Below are 27,271 nucleotides of genomic sequence, written 5' to 3'. Positions count from 1 at the left end.
CTTGTCCGTGTTCTGAAAGTGGTTCTTCCTAACATTTCGCCAGTCTCTGTGGCTGGCATCTTCTGAAGATGCCAGCCACAGAGACTGGCGAAACCCACAACAACCACGGACTACCCATTGTTGGGGGGAAAGTACTATAACAGCAGAACAGTTCCATTTCTCAACCAGGAGGAATCAGGTGGAACCTTCTTGTACAGAAGCGTTATATTTCTGGTAAGGTTTTTAGGCTCCAAAAAAAGTCTGTTGCTGCCCATCAAGCAATGAAGGAGACAGAAATAAATTGGCTATCGGCTATCATTTAAATCAATTGTCCCCAAGCTTTTCCAAGCTGTGGACTGGTTGGGGGGGCAGGGTGTGTGTGCGGGGAGCACCCTCACGCTTGCGGGTGGGTGGGGAACACTCACGGGTGGGTGGAACATGTGGGACGTGTGGGAGACGGGAGATCTGTCTCTGTAGCCTGGTCGTGCCAGGGTTGGGGGGCCCTGGTTTAAATCATTTGCAAAGTCATCTGTTTTTATTTGAAATATACTACTGCTATGATAGCTATTATATTTTCTCTAAATGTTTGTAAAGTTTTAATTTCCAAGGTTTTAAAACTCTTAAATGCTCTGCTGGGAATCTGCCTATTTTCAAATGTTAATTTTTTGCATACATTTATATACAAATTTATGTAAATTGAAACAAATTAAACTACTGACCACAATGTAATAGGTGAATACCATTATCAGCTTCTAGCTCTATTTTATGCCTTTAGAAATGCATACTAAAAAAGGAAATAAACTGATTTAGCCGCTGCTGTACACACATACCTGGAAAAGACTATCACCAAATACAGTCGGTCTTCATGCACACACATAAAATTATATTATTAATTGCATACAGCAGTAGCAACAAAATGTACAGAACCAATAACCCAGTTAAAAATACAGGAATATCAAAGGAATAATGACATGCAATTTGAAACACTGCATACAGGAGCATCACCTCTTGAGGCACAACAGTGTGAAATAAGTTTCTTATTGAAAAACGTATGCCCTTCTGATCAGCTCATGTGTTATATGAAATATGTATATCATTTTCCCTTCAGATAATTCTTTCAGATCCATGCCTGAACAATCAGATGTCCAAATTAAGCTGTTTACTTCTCAATGACCAATTACAAAAGCAAACCCTGTGCTGCCATGCCGCAGCGCGTCCACAAGTGCAAATGGACGGCGTGGGGTGAGTGTGCATCAGGGGGTGGGAGGTCTTGGCGGCCTGGTCTGGCCCACGCCATGGACCGGCACCGGACCATGGCCTGGGGGTTGGGGAACTTAAAGGAGCTGTGATACTATTGAAGTGGCAACTACAGTACAGTGGTGCCTCACACAACAATGTTAATTGGTTCCAAAAAAATCAACGTAGTGTGAAACATCGTTCTGTGAAACACCATTTCCCATAGGAATGCATTGAAAACCAGTTAATCCATTCCAATTGGAACACATTGCCGTCCTTGAGCGAAAATCCCCATAGGAAACATTGTTGAGTGAAACAATGTTTCCTCCATTCAAATGTATTGAAGCCGACTCAATGCATTTGAAAGGCATTCCGATGTCTCTTTTCCCTCATTTAAAAGTGCCTTAAACTGTTTGAAACCTGTTTTAAATGCTTGGCATCGATAGTCCAGCTTGTGAAACGTATGCAAACTTAATTTGGTGTTGTTCTGAGTTGTTGTTAATTTTTGGTGATTTTTTGTTTTTCCCTCATTGAACTCTATTGAACTGTCCGTCCAATACATTTCAATGAGAGAGAAAACAAAAAATCACCAAAAAGTAACGAAGACTCAGAACAACACCAAATTAAGTTTGCATAGGGTTCAGGAGGTGGGCTAACGATTGCAAGCATTTAAAACAGGCTTCAAACAGTTTAAGACACTTTTACAGGAGCGAAAAGGCACATCGGAAAGGGCTCTTTGATCTCCGTTTCCCTGCTTTTGAAGCTCTTTCCGATGTGCATTTTTGCTCCTGTAAAAGTGTCTTAAACTGTTTGAAGTCTGTTTTAAATGCTTGCAATCATTAGCCCACCTCCTGAACCCTAGGCAAACTTAATTTGGTGTTGTTCTGAGTCTTCGTTAATTTTTGGTGATTTTTTGTTTTCTCTCTCATTGAAATGTATTGTTGAAATAGAGTTCAATGAGGGAAAAACAAAAAATCACCAAAAATTAACAACGAATCAGAACAACACCAAATTAAGTTTGCATAGGTTTCAGGAGGTGGGCTAACGATTGCAAGCATTTAAAACAGGTTTCAAACAGTTTAAGGCACTTTTAAATGAGGGAAAATAGACACTGTTGTGTGAAAATCCCCCATAGGAAACATCGTTGTGTGAGGCGGCAAATTTATCAGAAAAAGCCATCGTTGTGTGAATTCATCGTTGTGTGAGGCACCCGCTGTGCGAGGCACCACTGTACACTATATCTACTTTGTACTTGAATTTGGTTCTTGGGGCTTCTCAATAATGACATTTTCATATACAGTACTCATTTCTATCATAACAATTAATCCTACCGACAAATACAGATTTTGAAGTGGAACATTTCTTGCAATAATTGGCGTCGGACAGGTGGACTCTAATCATGTTCTTACAATTGATATTATGGATTGCAAACAGAGGCAGACTGTTTGCCTTGATTTTCAAGCTACCCAGTGAGGTTTGATTAAATGCTAATGTATGGGAACAACAGAGAAGAACAAAAAACATGGAAGCAAAAAAGAAATTAAGACAACAGAAGTTTAAAGTGAAGTAATGAAAGACTGTGAAAAAGTTATCAGTTCCCCCCTCCAAAAGCATATAACAAAGTTATCACTATGGAAGTAACTCAGTTATAAAGTATTGTTTTGTTTTTTGGGTGGTGGTAGCCAATTTTATCTGCGCTTCAGGTAAATTCTTACTGTTCATTTCTGTTGTAAGGATACATAAACTTATGACTGGCAGAGCACAACCTAGAGATCTCATTTATACTTTTAAATGTTCTGAGGCAGCGGGTAGAATCTCTGGGCTGCAGTCTAACCATCTTGCCTAGAAACAAGAATATAACCCCTGAGAGAGCTCAGCACAACAATGGTTTTTTAAAAAGCCATTTCAGTCTATCACAGGAATTCATACCACAAGGAGTTTTTCCACAGTTTTTTTTAGTGCACACTGAAGAACACATTCATTAAAAAATCCTTAAGAAATCCAGATACATATTTTCTTTTCTGCTATTCCTCCTATTTTCAAACAACAATTTTTATTTTGAGGAAGAATGGAAATAAAGTAAAAGGGATTCCCACTTAATTTTTTTCATTTAAGAATAAAAAAAGCAAAATTACATTTTTAAATTATTGTTTAAGATTCTTAAATTACCTCAATAAGACTATGATTGGGAAGCATATTTGAAAGCTAAAGGCCACCTCCTTCAGTTCACAGTAAAGCAGTCACCAGTGCCAGATAAGGAGAATCAACCACAGCAATCTTAGTCACTATACACGGCAGTCCATCTGTGAATCTCTGAAGGAACTCTTGTTTTCTTCACTTAATGAACAGAGAGACTGTATGCTTAAAACTTTATCAATGGGGAATAGAACTGGTGTATGTCAAACTCCCTGTGGACTCTGCTTGGAATGCTTCCAAACATTCTACAATTCTATTTCAGAGAGTAAACAATGATTTAAGCTTAAATCTACAGCATTATGATGCTTGAAATTTACAGTATGCAAAATGATTTTCTATAATGCTTTTATTTGAATGTAAAGGTACCCTGTTTCCCCAAAAATAAGACCTAACTTGAAAATAAGCCCTAGTATGATTTTTCAGGACACTCATAATATAAGCCTTCCCCAAAAATAAGCCCCAGTTGCCCTCCAGCATTGTGCAGCAACCAGAAGATGACATGGCTGTATTTGAATAAATGTATATTGTTGTAAATGGGAAAAAAATCTCCTAAAAATAAACCCTAGTGGTTCTTTTTGGAGCAAAAATTAATATAAGACCCTGTCTTATTTTTGGGGGAAAATGGTAATCAAATTTTGTAAAAGAGGGGGAGATGAGATAAAACTTACCTAAGTGGTACTTGGAGTAACAGCTTGATTCTTGTCCTGCATTGCACAACTGTCTCTTACTCCTTTTTCTTATATCCAGGTCAGTGAGCTTGCATTGTGTCCTTCTCCTTTTACTAATTTCTTTAGAAACTTCAACTGGGCCATCATCAAAAGTGGTGCGTTTACTCGATTTCTTGCTGTCTTGCTCAAAATGCAACCCTTTAACCAAGGGGGGATATCTAGTTCCTGTAGGTACATCTACACCTTTCTCACAACTGTCAGAATGGGATCTCAGAGTACAAAGCCGGTTTCCTTCAAAATAGTTGTGTCTGGTACTATGCTCAACAGATTCTGGAGTACAAACAGAGTTTTTGTTAAATGAACATTCAGTGTATGGTTTTTGTTGCTCTTCAACAGCACTGATTTTCTTCAAAAATATTCTACAATCCTTAAAATGTGTGTTCTTCCATGAACCTTCACCAAGAGTCTGCACTATTCCAGTATTTTGATGGCTGCAGTATGTGGATTGTGTGCTTGATTTATAATTATTGATTAGTCCAGACCTTGTACCAATGTCAGATAATTGTGGGTTTTGTTGGAAAAATGAACCTCTCATTTCCTTCCCAGTTGACGAAGTGAATGCATGAGATTCTATCAAAACAGAGGGTGATTTATTTTCTACCGTGCCATTCTTCTGCCTCATGCATATTCTGGTGCTCATTTCTCTACTAGTGTTAGCAAAACTTTGGCTTTGGCAGAAAAACTTCAGGTTTCTCTTTTTAGATTTCCAGTCATTTGTTCCATGATTATATAGTTTTTTCATTTGTCGCCACCGATCATGCTGTACATTCTCAAATTTGGCTCTTCTTAATTTAGCTAATGCAAATTTATGTTTTCTGTTTAAGACTTGAGACCTGATTATTTTATGTAGCATTTGTAACTCTCCTGCAGATTTTGAAGGTGTGGATAGTGCAAATTTTTTAAAGTGCTTTCTCAAAGGACTAATATTACATTCATACTGTCTTGTTCCTATTTTAAGCTGCCTTGTATTAATTACTTCAATAGGATTGCGAGCATTTGCTTTTCTCACTAATGACAATGACTGTGTTTCTGTGGTTTGCATAAACCATGTACACAGTTCACCTATACTGCATTTTTTCTGGAAAAGTCTTTTTATAGGTGAATTTTCAAACTGTAAAAAGCATGAGTCCAAAGGGTTTGATACTTTAATGCTACACTCTTCATCATATAGACATTTTTCAAATTCTTCTCCATTCACATTCAGCCAAGTATTTGTTATCTGTTCATATCTACTGTTCAGCTCTTTTAACAAGGAATCACTAGAAACTGAAGAATCCCACCACCTAAGGGAAGAATTGGATGAAATAATGGGATCCAATGACATTTCATTAATTGACCTGAATTTATTGTCAGAATTTTGTTTTGCATTTTCTGGATTCTTATCTACTGAGGTATGTGTGGGTATTACACTTGAGCAATGTTTTATATTTTGATCTTCAGTTTTTTTCAAACAGAACTGATATGATTTGTGTAGAAAGGTACGTTTACAAGGCAGTGAACTAGAAGATACTAATGAATGCAAGAAAGGCAGTGATGGTCTTTGATCTCTAGGAGATTGCCTCAAGGGTATTTCAGGGTTCTTGGAGGCAAAAATCATGTTGCATGAAAATTTCTCACTTGTACCATCCCAAATGCTTTTAGAAACACACTTCTCATTGCACTGTTTATCTTCCTTCTTTGAGGATACATTTTTTTCTAGTATAAATTCTTGTTCCAAAGGAGGCAGGCAGCTGTTAACAATCACTTTTCTTTCCTGAGATGAAATCCAATTAACAGTCACTGATATGCCAGATATTTTTACTTTTGCTGGTCGGCCTGGTTTTCTAATAATATTTAAAGGCTTCTGGTTTGGTTTCATAACATTACTGCAATGTAATGGTAATAATAGGCTGTTCTCTAGAGGCCTAACATTCTCATAACTTGATCCAGAAATCTTTTCTGTTGGATAAATTTGCATATTTTTATTTTGCTTTACACTGTGATTGGTTTCTGAGTTCCGGTTACAAACCACATCAAAATCATTGTGAGGACTTGGTACCACACTGACTACATTTACACTACCTTCAGAAACACACCTCTTAGCCCTTCGTGATCTTCCAAAGACAACTGTTACAGTAATATTTTTATTAATGCTATCCTCCTCTGGAACTTCTGCATTAGAACTAGAAAAAGTGTCAGTTCTAGTGGAATCATTCATATATCTGGCATTTTCAACAGCATTCACCTTAGGCTTTGGAGGTCGGCCAATTGGCCGCTTAACCTGCCTCACAACTTGAGGACCCAGTTTTTTTGGTCGTCCAGGTTTTCTTTTCAAGGAGAATCCATTGCTGTTTTGTTCTATAGCTCTGTCATTTTGTTTATGGTCATCCGTGTTTTTTTTATTATCTATTACTGTAGTAAAAACAGAACTCACTTCATTTTCACAACTATTTTCACTACAGCTGCATCCTTCAACGGAAACATTTTCAGTAGGCTCCCTTGTTTCTGGCTGTTTTTCTAATAGCATGTTTCTTTTCTCATGAAGAGAATAAAGATCAATGTTTAATTTAGAGGAATTTTTTACAGAGGTTAGTGTGTATTTGATTCCATCACTGCTGCTAATTTCAGAAAGAAACATAAGTTTTATAGGACTAGTATAATTTATCACTGGTGAATTAACCTCAGCAACACAATTTGTTTCCTCCTTATTGGAAGTCATTATGTCTGAATCAAAGGTAGTAGAGTTGAAGAAGCTGTTATATCCATCATCAGATTTTTCTTTTTCTGACACACATTCCTTTTTGCTATGCTTGCTACATGGCACATGAGCTTGTGATAGTATATATTGTCCTTTGTTCCCACTTTCACTCATGCTAATATGAAGATCACTTCTAGAATTATTATTGGCATCACACGTGTGAATGTCTTTTAGTTTGTGGGGTAATTTATAACCACTGAACAATGGTTTTTTCGCCTTTTGGGCCACATTTAATGCATCTTCCAAACGCTCTACAACAACATGTAAATTTGTGTTTCGTACAATCTTATTTATATCTTCATTGCTACATGTTTTAGGCTGAAACTCTTTAAGTGATCTATCTTTTTCTATACAATTAGGAAGGCTTTTTGCCTTTTGGGATTTCTGAAATAAAAAGTTGTTTGTTACATACACAGAACACCACACAGGAGGGATAACAGTATGTTTTGTCCTGTCCAGAAACCTGTTATCATCTCCCTCCACAGGGACTGGATCAATACATAGTTCACAGTTGCCATGTGTTTTTGCCAAACTGTCTTGGGATGCTATGGAATCATTTTCTGAAAATGCCACAAAATCAAAATTACTTTCTGAATTATTCAGAGGTAGTTTGAGCAACTCTTCCTGACATATTGGCAAAGACCTTGATTTAATGGCAGGGAATAGACTCCCTTCATTTTCATTGATTTGTAAAGCACAACTTTTTAATGTACAATGCTTGTCAGTTTTGTTTGGTGATAGTTTGTCATCTTTTCCAGTTTTTTTTGCATTTCTCTCCAAAGATGTTTTCCTCCTTATAAAAGTTTCATCCAGACTGGCTAATTCCCTCTTGATTTGCAAAGCCTGTCGCCTAAAAAGAGATGCATCAGGGGAACTATGCATTGCAAACAATGTTTCTTGACGCTTTCGAAACCTTGTTTGGAAAATTTTATTTTCTACTTCTTTGTCATGTTGGGTCAATAACTCCATTAAACTGTAATCGCTGGCCTTAGCATCGTGTAAGAGAGTTGTTATGAGGCTCTGTAATTTATTATCAGTCTCTATTCTGCCATCACTCTTGGATATTTTAGAAACATTTGTTGTATCAGTAGTTTCTATTGATTTTAATTTCTCATTGATTCGATCCATTAGGTCCTGAAATGGGGTATTTTCAACTTTTCCAGGCTTATCAGACTTTATAGGGTTGGTTTCTTGACTCAGAAACATCTGATCCAAGTTACTAGCCAGTTCTGCAATACATACACTGTCTTTTTGTTCACAAACAGAACTTCTTTCAGCTGGCAAAAGGGATGGAGGCTGGTTACTATTTAGTTCAAGTCTATTACCTAAAGCAAAACAACCTTGAATCGATTCCTCCAAAGTATTGTATTCATCAGCTTCCACAGGTGATAATGGTGGTGGTGAAGGGCTGCGGCCTCTACTAGATTTGTTAGTCTTTTGCCACACCGAAAAGAGATTTGTACAAAGTGCTGCTTTTTCAGACTGACTCTTACACTGTTGTAAAGATCTGGAACAGCATCTATGTGAACTACAAGGCACTAGATTCCCTTTGTTCAGCACTGTGTCAAAATATCCAACAGCTACAGATGGGCATGACAAATAATTCATATCTTTCACATAGGCAGACAAAGGTGATGAACAATTATTTGAGACGGGGTTTTGTAAACAGCACCTTTTCACTAGCATGTTGCTATAACGACCGCAGACTGGAATGCACCCATCATCTTCTGATGTTTCAGAATACATATCTGGCAGCTGGCAACTGCAACCTGAATGGTTACATGTGTCTTGGATTAAAAATTTCAACATAGTTAAAATCTGATGACAATGATATGAGCACAACGATGCCAAAACCTTGCTTAGAGCAGAGTTTCCTTTTTCCAATTTAGTTGTTTCCTCTGATTTTGCCCCAGCTGCTGTGCTTGAACTGAAAACAAAAAGCAGACCAAAACAAAAAGTAAATTCCAGTTAAATAAGGCACAATGTGACTGAAGTGCAATCATGATAAGGTACCAAAACTGTCCTTTTCTAAAAGAACATTAAAGAAATGTTGTATTGCCACTGAATCTTTGTATTCAAATTATATAGAGAACAGGAAGAAAGGCAGGATTCTGCTAATGTTGTATGATATATATTATGTGAAACATAACAGGTTTTGTTAAGCAAGTCAGTTTCTTTGATATATATGTTTAATATATATGTTTAACTGCATCCTCCATTCAATTATGGAATAATAACTAGAGTCTCAATAAACCTTATGCTATTCTAGAGAGATATTTTAAGTAAGAGATACACTGACTAAAACCCTGGTACTTAGCATATTGTCACAACTAGAGTAGGCCAATTGAATCAGTGGGGATGGTGATTCAACAGACCTACTCTAGTTGCAATTTACTTGCTAAGCAATAGGATTTCAGACACTATGGGTGTGATACTAAAAATATTCAACCTTATATAAATTATATTGAAGCTGGCTGGATTTCTCAGTGGTTTAAGCACCTGGCTGCAGAGCCTCATGGGAGGATAGCCAACCTGGGTGGCCTTGGGCAAGCCACACAAGTCCTTCGTGCCCCCCCCCAAGGAATGGTAAATCACTTATGAGTATTCTGTAATTAGAAAACCCTGGAAAGGGTCTGAATCAATATGACAGTGCTGAATTATTATTATTAAATTATATGGAACTCAGTAAGACTGCAGGCTGCTTTGCATGTGGCAAATTTCCTACATACATGTAAAGCAGATCTGGTGCTAGATATGCATAACACAGAAAAAAAAATCACAGTTCACTGATGACTTCCCACTATGTGTACGCAGCAAAATATACAAAAGAAAGCTGGAAGGGACAACTGGCAGATCCAAGTAGGAAATCCACAGCAAAAGCATCCAATACACAACTATCCAACCTTTGCTTAAAAATCTCCAATGAAGGATTGTCCACCACTTTCCAAAATACAGTCCATTATATATTTGCATTTATACGGTGCGTTTATAAAAAATACTGTTTTGGACTGTAACTTCTAATGGACCATACAGGGCATTCTGGAACTGTAGTTCAAAACTGTCCATTCCGCAATTTCTGCTTATGAGACATGACTATATACAAACAAGGCACACTTAGCATCCTGCATATGTGTCCCATTTGTGCAGGAAACTGATCATTTATGTAACAGCTGTTACTCTAAAAGAAGTGTGTTTAGGATTAGGAAGCGAAACTCCAATACTGAATTTCATTTTGAAATCTCAATGAAAAAGCTGCAGGAGAATCAAAAATGAGATCTTTCTATAGTTTTATACCTCAGCCCGTTATGTAAATAATCACAGAAAATATGTGCTTAACTCCCTTTTATTTCTCATTGATTCGATCTTTTAAGATTAGCATTACTTAAAGGCTCTCAATTTTGAATCTAATGTGCTCAACCAGTTTCTAAACATGCTTGTAATGTAGTCCAATGTGCTCTTAAAAGTTTGTTTCAAAGGATGCTGTGTATTACTAAAATTATTTTAGATTAGTTGCACTGTGGGTATCACTTTTAAAGATCCAAAAATTATGTATCCTCTGCATTTTAATTCTTTCTTTATTCAAAGTTACAAACAGACTCACAGACACAGACCACTCTATATGCCTTCCTATTCGGCTGCAGTGTTGTTGTTCATTAAACAAACAGGAAAAGCCATTTTCAACAAGTTACAAAATGGACAGAACTAATGGTATGCTGTTCAATGTCTTCTTATCATCATTGTGCTACTGAGTTAATGAAATAAAGATAGCACTCATTATGAGTGCTATCACAAGAAAGTTAAGCCAGCATATTGGGAAACCAGTCATTGTTAAATTAATTGGATTAAATCAATAAGGATTTATATCTTATTTAAGGCCGCAGCTGGAATAAACCAACAAACTATTCTTATTTACTACATTTTAAAACTGTTGTTACTTACCTAATCTGTAATTCAAACTGAAAAGTTAACAGCCCATAGCAGAAAGTAGGTTTAGAATAAAACTGGTGAAATATGACCTCCATCATTAAATGGCTATCAATTTTCTTTCAGAGTACCAATTCAATGAAAGTAAATTATATTAATATAATTCTGTTTCAGAAAAGTATGTATTTTCAAACATATCACCAAACTCTGAACATGAAACTAATTATTCATATAACTAGTTTTTCTGTACTTAGTATTTACAGCTCTGATTTTGTGGAATGCAGAAAAAATCTTATGTATATATTCTCAAAGGCTTTCACAGCTGGGATCTGATGGTTGTTGCCGGTTTTTTTGGGCTCTTTGGCCTTGTTCTGAAGGTTGTTCTTCCTGACGTTTCGCCAGTCTCTGTGGCTGGCATCTTTGGAGGTTCCTACTCCAGTCCTCTGAAGATGCCGGCCACAGAGACTGGCGAAACGTCAGGAAGAACAACCTTCAAAACACGGCCAAAGAGCCCGAAAAACCCACAACAACCAACTTATGTATATACTTTATCATGTCATATATAACATTAATTCATTTTTATTTGTAAATTGCAAGGTATAATCCTGAAACAATATAAAGAATATCTAATCTTCCTCCATCTTGTGCACTTTGTGAGTTTACTACATCCAAAGAAATATGCTCAAAAATGTGAAAAAACACCAGTGTTCCTGGATTACTGAAGAGATTACTGAAGGGGAGATTATTGTGCTGGCTTGGGTTTCTCTAAAGACTACCAAAATCTCACTGATTTGTGGTAGAACACATGCCTGGGAGTGAACAAGGCTCAATGGCCAGTACTGCTTGCTGATATATCTTACACACCAGAGCTGGGAAACATCTAAATCTATGACTTGGGAGAACCTGTTAGCCTAGGCAACAGTAATTTGGATGGGCCAGTTCTCTCAGCCCTTAAATGGCTATTTGAAAGTATATAGAAAACACATAAAATAAGAAGTGTAGCATGTAGGCATACATCATTTGTTTTTCTTGGATTCCCAAATCGCAGTTCTCCATTCTGGTAGTTTCATCTGCAGACCCACAACTAAACTGTGCTCATCTGTTGGAAATCTTCATAGCCTATGGCAGGCACCTTTCTAAAACTTCCAGCAAACTCAAGGGCAAATTCCTTTTCTAATAGCAAATCAGACCAGAACTTGGGTAAGACTTCTTCCCCAGCCTTTCTCCAGGTGAGTAAAACTGATGTGTGGTTCAGGTGTTCCCTTCTAACAGTAATTTAAGGAAATTTGTGAAATAAGTGTTCCTAGCCCTTGCTGCTTTTCTCTCACAGTCACCTAACACTGTTCAATCCATTTTTCTTCCTGCCACGTTCCCAAACGAATGGTGTGGTGGTAGAAGAAAAACCAACTTGGGGGGGGGGGTTGTTAACAGAAACTGCTTGAAGCAGGAAAGGATTAGATTATGCCACTACTCCGATCCTCTCATATAGATGCCACCTTTGCTTGCACACTTCACTATCCTGGTTTAAGAGTTTAGAAACATGTTTGCCAAAAGGAATTATTTTTACACTTTGATACCCCATTTATACATTGCCTAGTTTATTTACTATTTATTTATTCTATTTTTATATCTCCCATCTGAGCAGTGGTCATTCAGGGTGGTTCACAACACAATAAAACATAAACAAAGTATAACAAAGTGCTCAAAATTAAGCTAACTTACATTTAATAACAAAGATATGAACAATTAAAAATTGAAAATAGTTTAAATGAAAACTGAAAAAGTCAACCCATATTCCCTATGGCCAGTTTACTACAGATGAAAGGCCTTCTTCCAAACCTACTATGTTTTAGAACATGTTCTATAAATCTGCACAGTGAAATCACAATATATTAGCTCAGTGTACTTTTATTTGTATTACTTTTCAGAACTCTGTTTCAAAATATTCCTTAAACATTAACTGTGGAAGCATATAATGTATAATGACAGCTTTCATGTTTAATTAGAGTACCAAGGTAGTGGATTATATTTTTATAAGTGTATTTAAATGTTAGACTCCTACCAGTGACAGATAACATAGGACATTAAGAATTGGGGAAAATATATACAGTAAATCACAAAATAGAATGAATACTTTGGCATTTACACTGAATTTTTCAAACCACCTCTCTATAAAGAAAATTAATCATATTGGCCAATCTCCTCATTAGTTATTTATGCCAACACAGGAGTTATGATATAAATCAAGTGTTTACAAAGAATACAGGTGACAACTTGTAAAGTAGTGGCAATTTATCAATGCACTTAGAGTGATGTAAAGAACCAATAGGATTATGTCCATTTCACATATGATGATCATACACAAAATTGGGTTACTTTTGTTTTATCATAAACATTTCCCTTTGGGAACTAAACCCTATTTCAATGGAACAGCAAAATATATTACTTATTGTGTTGTTACCATCCCTATAGCCTAGCAAGCCATGAACGCAATCCATCAGGAAGTTCTCGTTATCTTTATTGTTCAATGTGTAAAAATGTTATTAGTATGTTCACTATTACCATATTATATATCAATGAAGTTATGCCCATGGAGTAAATCAGATGGACCAAGATATTTTTCTTTTTACTGAATAAGCAAATTAACCACACACATCAGTGTTGCAAATTTATGTGCAAAAGCATTGAAGTGCTTTACTAAAAATTACAACATAGAAACACATTAACAAATTCATACAATCAGATTTAGAAATATAACAACACAAAGCGGAAACAGGATTACAGTACATTTACAACACAAGACAAAATACATGGAATTCATTAGAAAATATTGTAATAAATAATTCATGAATTATAGTGCAATTGATTTATGCATAAATAGAACTAATTGCCTAGAAATCTGTTATTAACAAAATCTGTCAAAAATCAAGGCAGCCACAGTTTTACTAAATTACTGCAACGATGAAAATACTGCAATAAAAAAAAACACAAATACAGGTATTTGTACTGTAAACAACTAAAAAAATCAGTTTCACTAAAGTTAATATACAATTTAATATAAAATAGTCATTAGCTACCAGAAATGGTTTCAACAACTTTACTGAGCAGTAGTTCTAAAAACAGAGGCACTGTTTTTTAATATAAAATACTTGAGAAACATTCAAATAAGTAGAAAGCATGTAGGACTTGCTTTCACCTTCATTTAAAAGTCTGCTGAAAAATGAATTTTCAGAAATGTGTCTATTTCTTAGTAGCAACGGGTAACTGAATTTTATAAGTACTTCAAAATTATAATTTAACCATTTAAATATTAGGGTGGATAAGGGGAGTCTATGTATTTCCCTGCCCTTCCTTAGCTGTATAATCAAAGGTTCAGCCTATTCATTAGAAATAATTATGTTTCTTTTTAAAACTTACAGGTTGAACATTATCTACAGACTATCAAAAAATATTTTAATATACTATTTCTGGCCAAAAAATAAATACAAGTACTAAAAAGCTGAAAATTAACTATAATATTACATACAAAACTACCACAGCTAAAGTTAATAGCAAAATGATCCCTGATTTTGTGAATCCTGTTACTTTTTGGTCAGGCCACCTTTCAAATGATATTAAAACTGTACTGTAACTTGTTTTTGATATATATCTCTGACAATTTTTTTTATATTTTCTGAGAAATTAAAAAATACTGGGATTCCAAGAATCTCTCATACAAGGGGAAAATCCAATTTCTCACCAAAGTTACACACTGGTCTAGATGGTCTTATTACCCAGGAACAGCTTTTTTTTGGAGGAGGCCAGGTATTGCAGCAAGAAGAGCTTTCCTATATATGTGGAACATCAAAACCAAGCTTTTGGATCCAATTTCCATCCATTAACCAATGTATTAAAACTCCCAACAGTTTTTTAAGTAAAATGCTCTATAGAAAGTCTGAAATCTGTTCTTGCCTTAAACTGGGGAAAGAGTCAATAAATTAATATTTCTAGATCTGATAAAAATATGGCTTAGCTCTTTAAAATTAAACCTGACATTGTTATCCAATGTTTGATGGTTTCTAATCTTGCTTAATCCAAAATTTGGATTTAAAAAGTTTTCTTTCCCAATATGCAAATGAGCTCAATTGTGCAAATCAGCACAATTTTAACAGGCCAAACAGCTAACAAGCTGATTACACAGTTTTGTAACCTTTATTTTTATATTATTCCATTTTTTAAAAAAGTCCCCATTCTTTTGCTAGTATATTGTAAAGTATTACCAGTTGAGCTGAATGGCATAGTTCAAAAACATTATATGTGAATTTAGATTTATAATTCATAAAGACTAAATAATGCAATCTTACAGCAAATGTTCAGTTAGAATCTGTCTAGTCACATAGACATAGGCAAAACAGATAAGTTCTGGGTATTATTAGCTTCCTCATAAAAATCTAGTTCTTTAATGAAAAAGACCATGAATGACTTCATTCAGACACAGATATAATCTGATAGTATGCCCAAGTTACATGTTTATATAAAATCTAATGTGCATGACCCTTGCCTTACAGAACACTCTGCCTACACACACAGGAATTCCCACAGGTCTCAAGAAAACACTAGTGCTCTGCTTTATCCCACAGCTCAAAAACATACTGAGGACAATAAAGAATAGGCAATTTTCAGTAATTGGATATGTTATCACATCTATTGAGGCATTATTTCTTAGAGTATACTCACCAAACAAAGAGGGGAGCACTCTAGATCCAACCCCTCCATGCTGTCCTTCTACACTGTAATATCAATACCCAGCTCTCCTACAAATGACATCTCTCTCTTCAGATGAGTCACTCTTCATAAGTAGGTGTGAGACAACAACATGGGCAGAAAGGGCACAGTTAAACCATCCCTCTATGGGTAGTGAGTATACATGAGCAGATAATGCTTGAATAGACCTTGTGTGCTCATCTCCCCCATATTCTTATCTAGACTCCCTGCCACCAACTTAAAAATTCAAAACTTGATTAAGCAGAGGATAGATTGGGGCTGCACAGGGATATGTGAAGCACACAGAGACCTCTCATCCTCCTGATTGTCCTGCTGCGCTCTTTGCACATTAGCGCAAGAAGGGGACCAGAGCAACAGAAACCCATGAACCTTGTGGAATAATCTCCAGAGGAAAATATCATTCCTATTATGAGTTTGTTGAAGACCATTTAGAAACAGTAATCTAAAGCTAACTAGTCTTCTGAGATTCTATGAAAAGTTATACATCTAAAATGAACTGCCCAGCTTCCAAATAGTAAATATACAAAGAATTTCTAGTACTGAAAGTTCAAAACAGATAAACTGTTTTGTATCTGTAATTCTATCTAGACCCTGAACTGTAAATTTGGTTATTAGCAAAGTGAAGATGTATCGGCCCACCAAAATGAAAACCTGAAGTTCATTCTGATAAACTGAAAATATTTTGAAATGTCACAGCAGCAAATACATTACTGTTACAGTGAGGTTTTTCAGTAGGAGTGTTAGACAATCCTTAAATAAATGTAAGTAGTCATAACAGCAAGTAATCAGCACACTTAAACCAAAATAACCATTCTCAAGCTCATTCTGTGGACATTATAAACATGCTCAAATCTGCATTCCAATTTTCATCTTTAACCCCTTACAAGTTAGCTTATTTTCCACACTAAAGGAAAACAACTTTTATGCCTTTAGTATTCCATCTCATGTAATAGTTAGTCATTCTACAGCTACACTAAATTTGTCAGTTTTCACAAGTATATATTTTGCAAACACCAATTTCTTGCTAAACCAACAATAAAATAAGAACCCAGTTTTATACTTAACACACGCACTCAAAATTAGATTTTAAAATCTGTTTCAGATGTTCAGCTTCTATATACTTTCCCCTCCACAGAAAATTCTATAGTCAACCAATACTTCATGCTTGTTTCTGTGTTGAGAGAGTAATGTCCTCTTTAAATTTCCCTTGATTCATATATTTTCAACCTCTTGCAACTGCTGAAAATATTTCAAGGCATACATGTTGTCAAAGTATTAATCATGTATTTTCTTAATAAGATGGATTATAGAATGTTAGAGTCGCTCTTCATCAGTAAAATTATGCTTCACATGACACACACGTTATTCCAAACATTTTATGCTAATGACTACTAAATAAAACCTGAATCTTTTTCACTTATTTGTACAAGGATTATATTAAATACAAATTATCACAATTGTGATCAATTATTTCATTTTGTCCACAGTGAAAAACCCTGAATAAAATTATTTTTCAAAAAGGCATGTATGTGGTTTCTGGACTGTAAATTTTCATGTTGTCTGTTTAATTGAACATTTGTTTTCATGTGTGTATGTCTACACACAGACGTTCTCTCTCTCTCTCTCTCTCACTCATTCACTCACTCACTCACTCTCTCTCTCTCCTAGCAAAATGAAACTACATTGGCTTGCTGTTATTTTTGCAGGTGCCAGTCCCTGAATCTGTTATATTAAACAACCCAGTGTCTGGTAATCGGAGCTTCTTCTTCGGAGGAGTCTTCAGTGTTCCAGATCTTTCTTTAACTTTGTATTCTAAAGTGCTGTGAGGTACCCCATATATTCCTTGTGCTTTGGAAACACTCATTTTTCCACTCATTACCATTGCAATAGCTTCCTCCATTATTTCATGATCATACTGCCGATAGCGACCACGTTTTTTCCTTGGTTGTTTATTATCTTTGCGATCCAAGCCATCTTCTGCAGATTCAGAGGTGCCATCAATAAGTCCATTTTTTGTATTAAGACACAAAGGAGAGAGGTCCCCATGCAGAAAGTAGGAGTCAACATTTGACTGAGTTACAGATGCAGAACATTCTATTTTGTTCTGTTTAGGGAGTATGCTTTTCAGTTTTTGAAGAGCTGATCCTTCTAAGACTGTTGAGGTTTTGGAAACATGGTACATAACATCCAGAAGACCAGCATTATCAGGTTGTTGTTTGGGAACAGCACTGATTCTTAACTGAGGAATTTTTAACTGCACAGTTGGAGCTGACACTTCATATTGTACAGTTTCATTTTTTTCTTTAAACTGAGTAACCATTCTTTGTAGAGTTAACTGGTGGAGGTAACTGGAAGCTGTTGGGAACCTTAATTCTGAGGTTTCAAGTAGACTGAATTTATTTTTTTCTGTGCGCTCTGCTTGAGCTTTTGCCCACAAGGCTACTTTTTGCAGCACTGCACATGTTTCTTTACTGTCTTTGTAAAAATAACTGTCATTGAAATCTTGAGTTTTGTTTTTAAAAGGTGCAGGCTTTCCTGCTGGTAAGGCTTCTAAGTGGAGAAGTAAAGTTTTTTGAGGTATGCCATAAAGTATGCCTGCTTTATTAATGTCCAGTGCTCCAGACTGAATGTCTTTCAATGCTTTTGAGAGCAAACCATCTGCAAACTCAGCACTTCTTTCCACATAGTCCTCTCTGAATCTGTGGAGTCTCCTGGATGGATGGAATGAAACGATGGTGAACTGATGTATGAGAGACGCTCACACAGCTATGGAAGGGAAGGGTCCACTCCTTTATTATACTCCTTGCTTAGGTAACATCACTGCTTCTGATAGTTTTAGGTCTTTGAGTTTCAGTAGCTTTGATTAGCATAGCAAAAGCTACAATTCTGGTAGGACCGTGTGTCAAAATGATACCCCAGCTTCTACAGCAGCCCTTCCAAGAACTTTAAATCCTAGTTCAGTATTTCATTACTTTCTTATCTGCTTGCAATTCCATTTTGATAGCTGCTTGCAGAATAACATTTAAAACTTTTCTTTACACAATTTACATCCATTGAATGCCCCAGTCCTAAAGGAGTTTTGTTAGTAGAAACGTGACGTTACCGCTAAACAAGTAATAAAAGAGTCAACCCCCTCATAGAAACTTTATTGCAACACTAACACAAAACAACCTGGACAGCCACTTAATTTTTTGATTTTGCAAGTAAGGTCTTAAGTACTATTTATAGTCTAACTGCTACTAAATTCATCAGATTTTCCACATACATGTGTATCTCCCCCCCCCCCCTCTGTGTGTGTATGTGTGTGTGTAATATCTGGTTAGATATAAAAGCAGATTTTAAGTTAGAATATGCTGTAGACTGTTAGTTGCTCTTAAAATATGCCTGCAAAAAGCACAAATGACAAAATTATTTGTTATTTTATATTTCAGCACATTAAACATCTATTCACAAATGGACATTTTAGCAGTCTGACTGCAAGTATTGAAGGTATTATCAAAATGCAGGAATGGTCATCAAGAGCTCTCCCCTACTTATAATGTTTAAAGTTTTTAAAATTGAAACAGTCCATTGAAAATGAAAACATGCCTTTTGCCCCAATTGATATGTTTCTATGTCATACAAAATAAATCTACTGCTTAGGTTTTTTGTTGTATTATGTAAGCAAGGATTCAGTTCACTTTTTATAACATGAACTAAAGTTTGGTGATTGTTCTGATAACTTTTCTTTAACAGAAAAAAGTGAAAAGACAAAATGAAACATGTGAGTTATACATAAACATACAATTATGAATGGAACTCTTTGGAAAAAGCAAGAGCTGTGTCAACATGTATTTTACACATATCATTAGCAAAATAAGGTTTCAAGTTTAAATTGTATTTCCATTTATCATGATTATTAAGTAAACCAAAGTAATGCTGAGCTTGCTTACCCAGACACTGAATTTTCAGAACATGATCCATCATATCTTGACTGTTCCAAGTTTGTTTTCTTTGTAGAGAGATCTAGCACTCCATCCCCTATTATAACACCAGAGAATGTAACCATTACTTAGGAAATGGCTTTCTTCCATAAAAACAAAATTAATTTTGGTAATATTGCCTGGACTGGAAAGGTCCCTCTAACACTACAAAATGTTAAGTGGAAGTTCTGGATCACTGGGCCACTGTAAGATATACCAATTTTTGAAAAAGTGTTACCTTGTTAGCCCTAGATGCAACTACGATGACCATATAGAGATTCCAACATTGCATATATAAGGTCATACATGTAATAGAATGAGGTGACATTGCTTCTCAGATTCCTAAATGTACAAAAAAAACTTCAGAATGCACATTGGGCTTGCTATTCTTCAGTGTTTCTGGATTCTAAGACAGTAAAGGCCTACCAAAATAGTAAAGAAATTAGTGACCGATGCACTCCTTGTTGTGCCAGTTTTCTAGATTTAGGATTTTATATAAGGAAACCATTTAAAATATTATTGCTATTCTGCATCTGCAGACTTAAATTAAGTAACTACTGTACATAAAAAGAAGTTTAACAAAACTTTGGCCCATGGGCCTCCAGTGTCTCCAGACCCTCTCCAACTCCAAGCAAAATGTTTTGAAATGACAAATTGCAACCCTAGATTAGATTTTTCAGTTGCATCTTGTTTCTTGAAGAAGAAGAAAAATACTTTTCCTGGAGCAGAAAAATGTCGCAGATAAATCACACCTCCTAGGCAAAAAGCAGCCACTATTCCAAAAGAAAAAGAAATAAGAGGGGTAAGCATTTGGAGCTGGGTAAGGCCAGCAAAGGTTTAGGGGAGGGGAAAAATGTCCCTGGACCTTCTAACGTTGTCCATGTACGATATTAAACTCTGAATTTCAGACTTCTATCTTTCTAAAAGTAAATTCCAACCAACTGTTCCTAGTACATATTGCTACAAAAATGTTTGAATCATTATTTATCAATTTGTTAACTATTTGTTACACTAATGTGTCAATCTTTATAGCTGTTTTTTACATCTCATTTTGAAGTATCTGATCTTGTAATTCATTAATGACGCATGGTGTAATGTTCATTTTAGGCACTACAGCTGAAATCCTCTTTGCACAGGTCTGCTGTGGAAGGCTGATAACATCCTCAGTCACAGTGTTTTTTTTTAGAAATTTAAAAAAAATCTGATTTCCCCTCCTGAATGTCCCAGGGCTCCTACAAGATCCTTTTGTCTAGGAGTTGTTGTTAGGTACTGCAAAATTGTGTGTCACACCAGTGGTAAAATAATCCTGGTGGCAGCGACATTCTGACTCCCCACCATGTTAGCCCTACTCCCCACTCCCCAATGGTTTCCCCACAATGAAAGGGATTCCATAGGAACCTCAGAACTTTCTGAAGTGGGAAGAGGATCAGCAACCATTTTGTTAAATCAGTCTTACACAGTATTGCTGCACAAAACAAGATTTCAACCACCACTGTGAATGGGAAGAAACAAACTACAGTGGTGCCTCGCATAACGAGTGCACCGTATAACGACGAATCCGCACAGCAATCCCTTCTCCGGGATCGCTAATGCGGAGGCATAGTGTCGGTCCCTATGGAAAAAACTCGCTTACCAAAGGCAGGTGCCAGGAAGGAGCCGCCGCCACCACCGCCGCGAGAGTGATGCGGGGCTGCATTGGCCGGGAAGGAACGCAGGTGGGCAGGCAGGCAGATGGAGGGAGGGAAATGGCACTCGCTCGCTCGCTCGCCACCCCCCGCTTTCCCTCTTCCTCCTCGTCCTTCTCCTGACGCCCCCAGGGAGGAAGGCAGGCGGCAAGGCAGGCACACAAAGGGAGAGAAGCTGCGTGCTCGCGCGTCCTCCCCCCCACACTTTTCCTCTTCTCCTCTTGCCGCCGCCCCCCCAAGCCTCCCACAGAGTTGGGCAATCAGCTGTTCGTTGGTTCTAAAATGACCGCCGGATGCCCAAAATGGCCGCGCGTAGCGTTTTCGCGCCCTCCCCTCGCTTACCGAGGGCACGAAAATGGCTGCCGCTATGGAGGAAACTTCACTGAACGGTACATTTAGGGCCCATTGGAACGCATTAAATGATGTTTAATGCGTTCCAATGGGCTTTTACGTTCCGTTTAGCGACAATTTCATATAGCGAGGGTTCATCCGGAACGGATTAACCTCGCTATGCGGGGCACCACTGTATCCATGTGAAAGTTTAAACTACAATGTTCAGAATTCTACTGTAGATTTATGCCAATACAAGTGCAATGATGTACAATGCAGTAACAAATGATCTAATGAACTGTTGTTTGTATCCAGGTTACACAACTGGCTCATTAAGAAGAGCAGCAATTGGATGAATACCATCAATCTGTCTTCATCATTTATGCTATTAATTGTATGCTGGTGTAAATCCACAGTAGGGTTCTGGCCACTGTCTCTACATATTATGGCAGAGAAAAAACTTTTACAATTACCCTACTACATACATTTTTCAATACTGACAAAGATAAGCAGTTTGCAAGAGTAGATAGCTACTTTATTAAGTAAAACTACATGTTTTTGTGACACAGATGACTTGCATCAATCAGGCAAGGGACAGAAATTATAAATGCTTAATTTTTATTGCAAAGCTATGCAGTTTCATACCACAGCACTTTTAAAAGAAGAGCTCTACAACTACCTGCATCAGCAAGCCTGCTTACTCTCAGCTGCAAACCTTCCCCCTCCCCTGTTGAGTTCTCAATGAAATGCAAAATAGGTGAGAAAGAAAGCAATTCATAATCAGTTCTGTATTTCAAATTACACATCTTTTACACAAGGGAACAAACTACACTATTTCAAGTACAGTGGGGTCTCTACTTAAGAACTTAATCCGTATTGGAAGGTGGTTCTCAAGTTGAAAAGTTCTTATGTTGAATCTGCATTTCCCATAGGAATGCATTGAAAACCATTTAATCCGTATCTGCTCTTTTCCGTCCATAGAAACTACAGTGGAACCTCTACTTAAGAACTTAATCTGTTTTGGAATGGTGTTCTTAAGTTGAAACATTCTTAAGTTGAAGCAAAATTTCCCATAGCAATGGACTGAAAACCAATTAATCCGTTCTGGCTGTTTTTTTGTTATGTAGAGGTGTGTTCGTACATTGAAGCATTAATTCCCATAGGAACTAATGCAAAGCTGGTTAATACGTACTCTACCACTAGGGGGAGAATTTTTTTTTAACCTAAGATGACCTAAGGTTAAAAAAAGAGCGGGAAAGGTTTTTTTTCCCTGTTCTTATCTTGGATTTCTGTTCTCAAGTAGAAGCAAAATTTAGCAAATGGAGCTGTTCTTAAGTTGGATTGTTCTTAAGTAGGGGCGTTCTTAAGTAGAGACCCCACTGTAATAGGTGCTCTAGCTATTCATGAAACACTGACAATCTGGTTTGATAGGAATATTTTACAAGGTGGTACATTCATTTTGATAAAAGTTTCACATCACCACAACAACAACTGGGTAGATGTAAAAGAATTAGCTGTGTTAGACTGTGAAAGCATTATAGGTAAAAACGAAATAAAAGCTAACAAATTTAAAAAAATTAAAAAAGACAAAAATCTGATGGCACAAGAACCTGGAAAGATATCTGACAGCAACAAGTTGTGGCACTATCTACTAAGAACACTTATTCTTTTCTGGAGCTTTAATCTTCTTCAACCAGTGAAGTTATTTAATTCTGATGGAATTTAGGGTCTGTATCAATCTCCTACCATAAGATTTCTGTTAGGCAAACTCTGAAGCTCAAAAGATTCAAAACAACAGTTTGTCAAGGTTCTGATTTCACTCAAATCCAGATTACCATGTCAGAAAATATTTGTTTCACTTTGATTTAAGGATATTTTTATATTACTGTTCAATTTTTAAAAAATACTGAAGCAATTTACAATAAAGGCACATACAACAAAACCAATAATTACTAATAAGAGATTGACAAAATACTCAAAATAATAAAATATATCTGTCAGCAAAAACAATGAATTAATAACCAGGCGTGAAAGATTTTAAAAATCAGAAAAATAATCAGGAAAACAAGTGAGTCTTCATTTTATGCTGAAACCATCCTACAGTGAGGTTGCCTAATCATCGTGAGGAGATAATTCCACATGGTAGATATCACAACAGAGAAGATAGTCCTTGGCATAATAAACAAATGAGCCATACTCGGTTGTGGTAAGTACAGTATGCACAGAACGCAAAGCCCTCTGAGTTCAATCACAAGGACAGTCTACATATAAAACAGAAGAACTCTTAGATAATCTTGTCCTATGTTGTCCTATTTCAGCTTTAGAGGCCAGAAGTAACACTCTGCACCTGGTTTGGAAGGTAATTGGCCTACCTTTTAGCACAGAATTTAAATAAACATGACAGGAAATGCCATTAAGCAACCTTCACACTACATTCTGTGCCAGTTCCACACTAGGTTACACACACACACACAAATTCACAACAACAGGATAATCTTAATGTTATCAGTGCTTGGAGTACTGTAACCAGACTATCCCTAGCCAGGATCGGTCACTGCTGTAGTACTAGTCAAAGCTGGTAGTATGCACCCATTGCCACTGAGCTCACCTAGGCCTTTAAGACAATATGTGAATCCAATATTATCCAAAGATGACAGACTTGTCTGTGGAAGAGTAATAAAACCATCCAGGACACTGATGTAAAACATGCACCCATAAGGCATCTATCGTACCAAGATTCAACCTCAGTTGATTAACCATCATTCTGCCTCCTGCTGTATCCAAGCACCAATTCATTCTCTGCACTGTTATAACTCAGATATAATTTAACTCTTTAAAAAAACCACCAGTTTATGAATGTAGGATATTGTGTTTCTGTATCTACAGTTCAAAATGTCAGGAAATAGCCTGATATTGCTGCACAATATCAGGCCCACTTTGCCAGTAGGGAAAAGGATGCTAAACTTTACATTGTAAAGGGCACCCTGAATGTTGACACCAATGACAGCAAGTCAAAATGGTCTACAGCAGGGGTCCCCAACCCCCAGTCCGCAACCTGGCACCGGTCCGTGGCCTAGGCAGGGGTGGGCTGTGGACACAGATCTCCTCCCCCCACGAGCATGCCACACCCCCATGCAAGTGTGCCATTTCCACCCGTGAACGTGCCACGACCCTGTGCAAGCATGTCATGCCCCCACATGCACGGACACCCCCCCCAACCAGTCCACGGTTGGGAAAAGGTTGGGGACCACTGGTCTACAGGATACCCTCTTGTGCTCTCTAACATTCACAAACTGAAATCAAGAAGCTGACTCCTTTTTTATCCAGTTAACAATTTTTCACTCATACACAAAGCAACTGTCAGTGCTGTTTTCAATTAACTCTGAATGTTATGCTTAGCATCCTTTTACCTGTAACAGCCACAGTTCTGTGTTCTCAAACATATCTGGGCATCTATGTAGTGAATCCTACACCAAAAGTGATCTGATCAATACCAGGCCTGTTTTTTCACCTGAAGTTCTACTGAAAACCACAGAGCCCTCCAGTCCATTAGCAGCAAAGATAACTCTTAGAAACAATCATTTAATAACTTCAGCATTCCATACTGAAAGGAGATTCTCAGCAGGGTTGTCAGCTCTAGTTTCTAGAAACATCATCCCCAAAACATTCAGGAATTCATTAAATTCCATACCTTTACTCCTACTAATAGTATACTGAATTTATTAGGCACCTTCTTCTCAAAGAGACTCAATAACTCTTATTAGAATCAAAATAAATGAAAATTAAAAAAAGTAAAAACAATGGTCTAAAGCCAGTATCAATCCTAATTAGAGTAGACACACTGAAATTAATTAGACTTATGTTTTCTCTGACTAACAAGCCCCATGAATTTGAACAAGTCTAATACAGCTAGGAATAAAATGAGTTTAGCCCAGTACATATCTGTGCATGTACACATCTTCATGTGTCAACATGTTGCCTTCAAAGACTATGCATCTGTAACCAGATGAGAGGCTTTAAGATAGAAATATGTGCATTACAAATGAAGATAATAAAAGAAAGAATAATTTGAAACACAACCTATACAATTTTCCCTGCCACTAGGCCAAGGTCAACATATTTGTCCTCTTTAGAACAAAATGGTTCCTTTCAGTAAGTCCAACCATTGTTAACTACAGGTCAATTATTTGTTTGAAGGGTTCACTAAAAATATAGAATGAAAGAATTAGTGATTTAATTGTGACTATTATCCTAGACTTTGAGACTTCAATGTTATGTCAATTTACTACAGTTCTACAACTTATTACAGATTGTTATACCACATGTGGTGGAGTTGCAGAAAAATGTATACGGGCTTTCTTGTGCATCATCTTAAGAAGAGGCTTCCTTCTGGGACAACAGCCCTGGAGACCAATTTGATGCAGTGTGCGGCATATGGTCTGAGCACTGACAGGCTGAATCCCCACCCCTTCAACCCCTGCAGCATTGCTGTCAACACTCATACGTCTATTTCCCAAAGCCAACCTCTTGGATATGACGCTGAGCACGGGCACTCAACTTCTTTAGTTGACCATGGCAAGGCCTGTTCTGAGTGGAACCTGTCCTGTTAAACCATTTTATGGTCTTGGTCACAGTGCTGCAGCTTGGTTTCATGGTTTTGGCAATCTTCTTACAGCCCGAGCCATCTTTATGTACAGCAACAATTCATTTTTTCAGATCCTCAGATAGTTAATTACCATGAGGTGCCATGTGGAACTTCCAGTGACCAGTCTGAGAGAGTGAGAGTAAAAGCACCTGGTCTCCCTTCACACCTGAGACTTGTGACACTAAAGGGTCTCATGATACCAGAAAGAGAAAATGGCTACTTGGGCCCAATTTGGACATTGTCACTTAGGGGTGTACTCACTTTTGTTTCCAGCGATTTAGACATTAATGGCCGTGTGTTGTGTTATTTTGAGGGGACAGCACATTTAGACTGTTATACAAAAGATATACTAAAATATTTATGAAATGTAAGGGGGTGTACTCACTTCTATGATATACTGTATAACTATGCAACTAGCTATTTTTAAAAGAACTGTTAATGTAAACAATGAGAAGAAAATTAAGCAAAAATTATGGCCTTTGGTAGAAGACAAAAGTAAAGGTCTTGGACTATAAATGGGCAATCTCTTGAACAGGTTTCTTGTTTTAAATATCTAGGTATGGCCCTTGAATCCACTCTGGCCAGATAGGTTACGTACCTGTAACTGTTATTCTTCTAGTGGTACTCTGTGAATTCACACAAATGGGTTAATCCTGCGCCTGCACAGGACGCTCAGAAGATTTTAGAGCTTTGAAAAAGAAACAGTTTATTCCCCCCCCCCCCCGGCCTGGTATAGGCTCCACCCCTCAACCTTCCTTTCAGTTCCCCGAGTCTGCCGTTAACATATAGAGTGTAGATAAGCATGGTATTTTGACGATATCGTGACAGACAGTGGGGAGGAAGGGAGGGATGTGTGAATTCACAGAGTACCACCAGAACAGCCACAGTTACAGGCAGGTAACCTAACTTTCTTCGTAGTGGTCTCTGTGAATGCACACAAATGGGTTATTAGCAAGCTGTACTCACCGGAAGGAGGGCCGTCATAGTATCAGGGATGACAGTATTGTCTGTCTAAGGCCACATCACTTTTGGCTCTGACATTTAGGCGGTAATGTCTGGTGAATGTCAGAGGGTTAGCCCAGGTA

At 37.1% G+C, this 27,271-nt stretch overlaps 1 protein-coding gene across 2 annotated transcripts in view; it reads right to left on the bottom strand.

Annotated features, from left to right (window-relative positions):
- The window catches only part of LCORL (ligand dependent nuclear receptor corepressor like), a 190,567-nt gene that overhangs the window by 20,397 nt on the left and 142,899 nt on the right, over window positions 1-27,271 (bottom strand). Inside the window, exons 6-7 of one of the 2 annotated variants that reach the window (XM_020812181.3) lie at window positions 19,497-19,584; window positions 4,080-8,803 (exon numbers count right to left, since the gene is read on the bottom strand). In XM_020812181.3, the coding sequence (XP_020667840.3) occupies window positions 4,080-8,803; window positions 19,497-19,584 (4,812 nt within the window). Of the gene's footprint in view, window positions 1-4,079; window positions 8,804-12,874; window positions 18,276-19,496; window positions 19,585-27,271 lie in introns of those variants that run through there. The other variant, XM_020812183.3, reaches the window with a different exon arrangement.

Source organism: Pogona vitticeps, chromosome 5 (assembly GCF_051106095.1).
Source record: "Pogona vitticeps strain Pit_001003342236 chromosome 5, PviZW2.1, whole genome shotgun sequence".
NCBI lineage: Eukaryota > Metazoa > Chordata > Lepidosauria > Squamata > Agamidae > Pogona > Pogona vitticeps.
The sequence above is the reverse complement of the archived record's forward strand: the minus strand, read 5'-3'. Positions and strand labels throughout refer to the sequence as shown.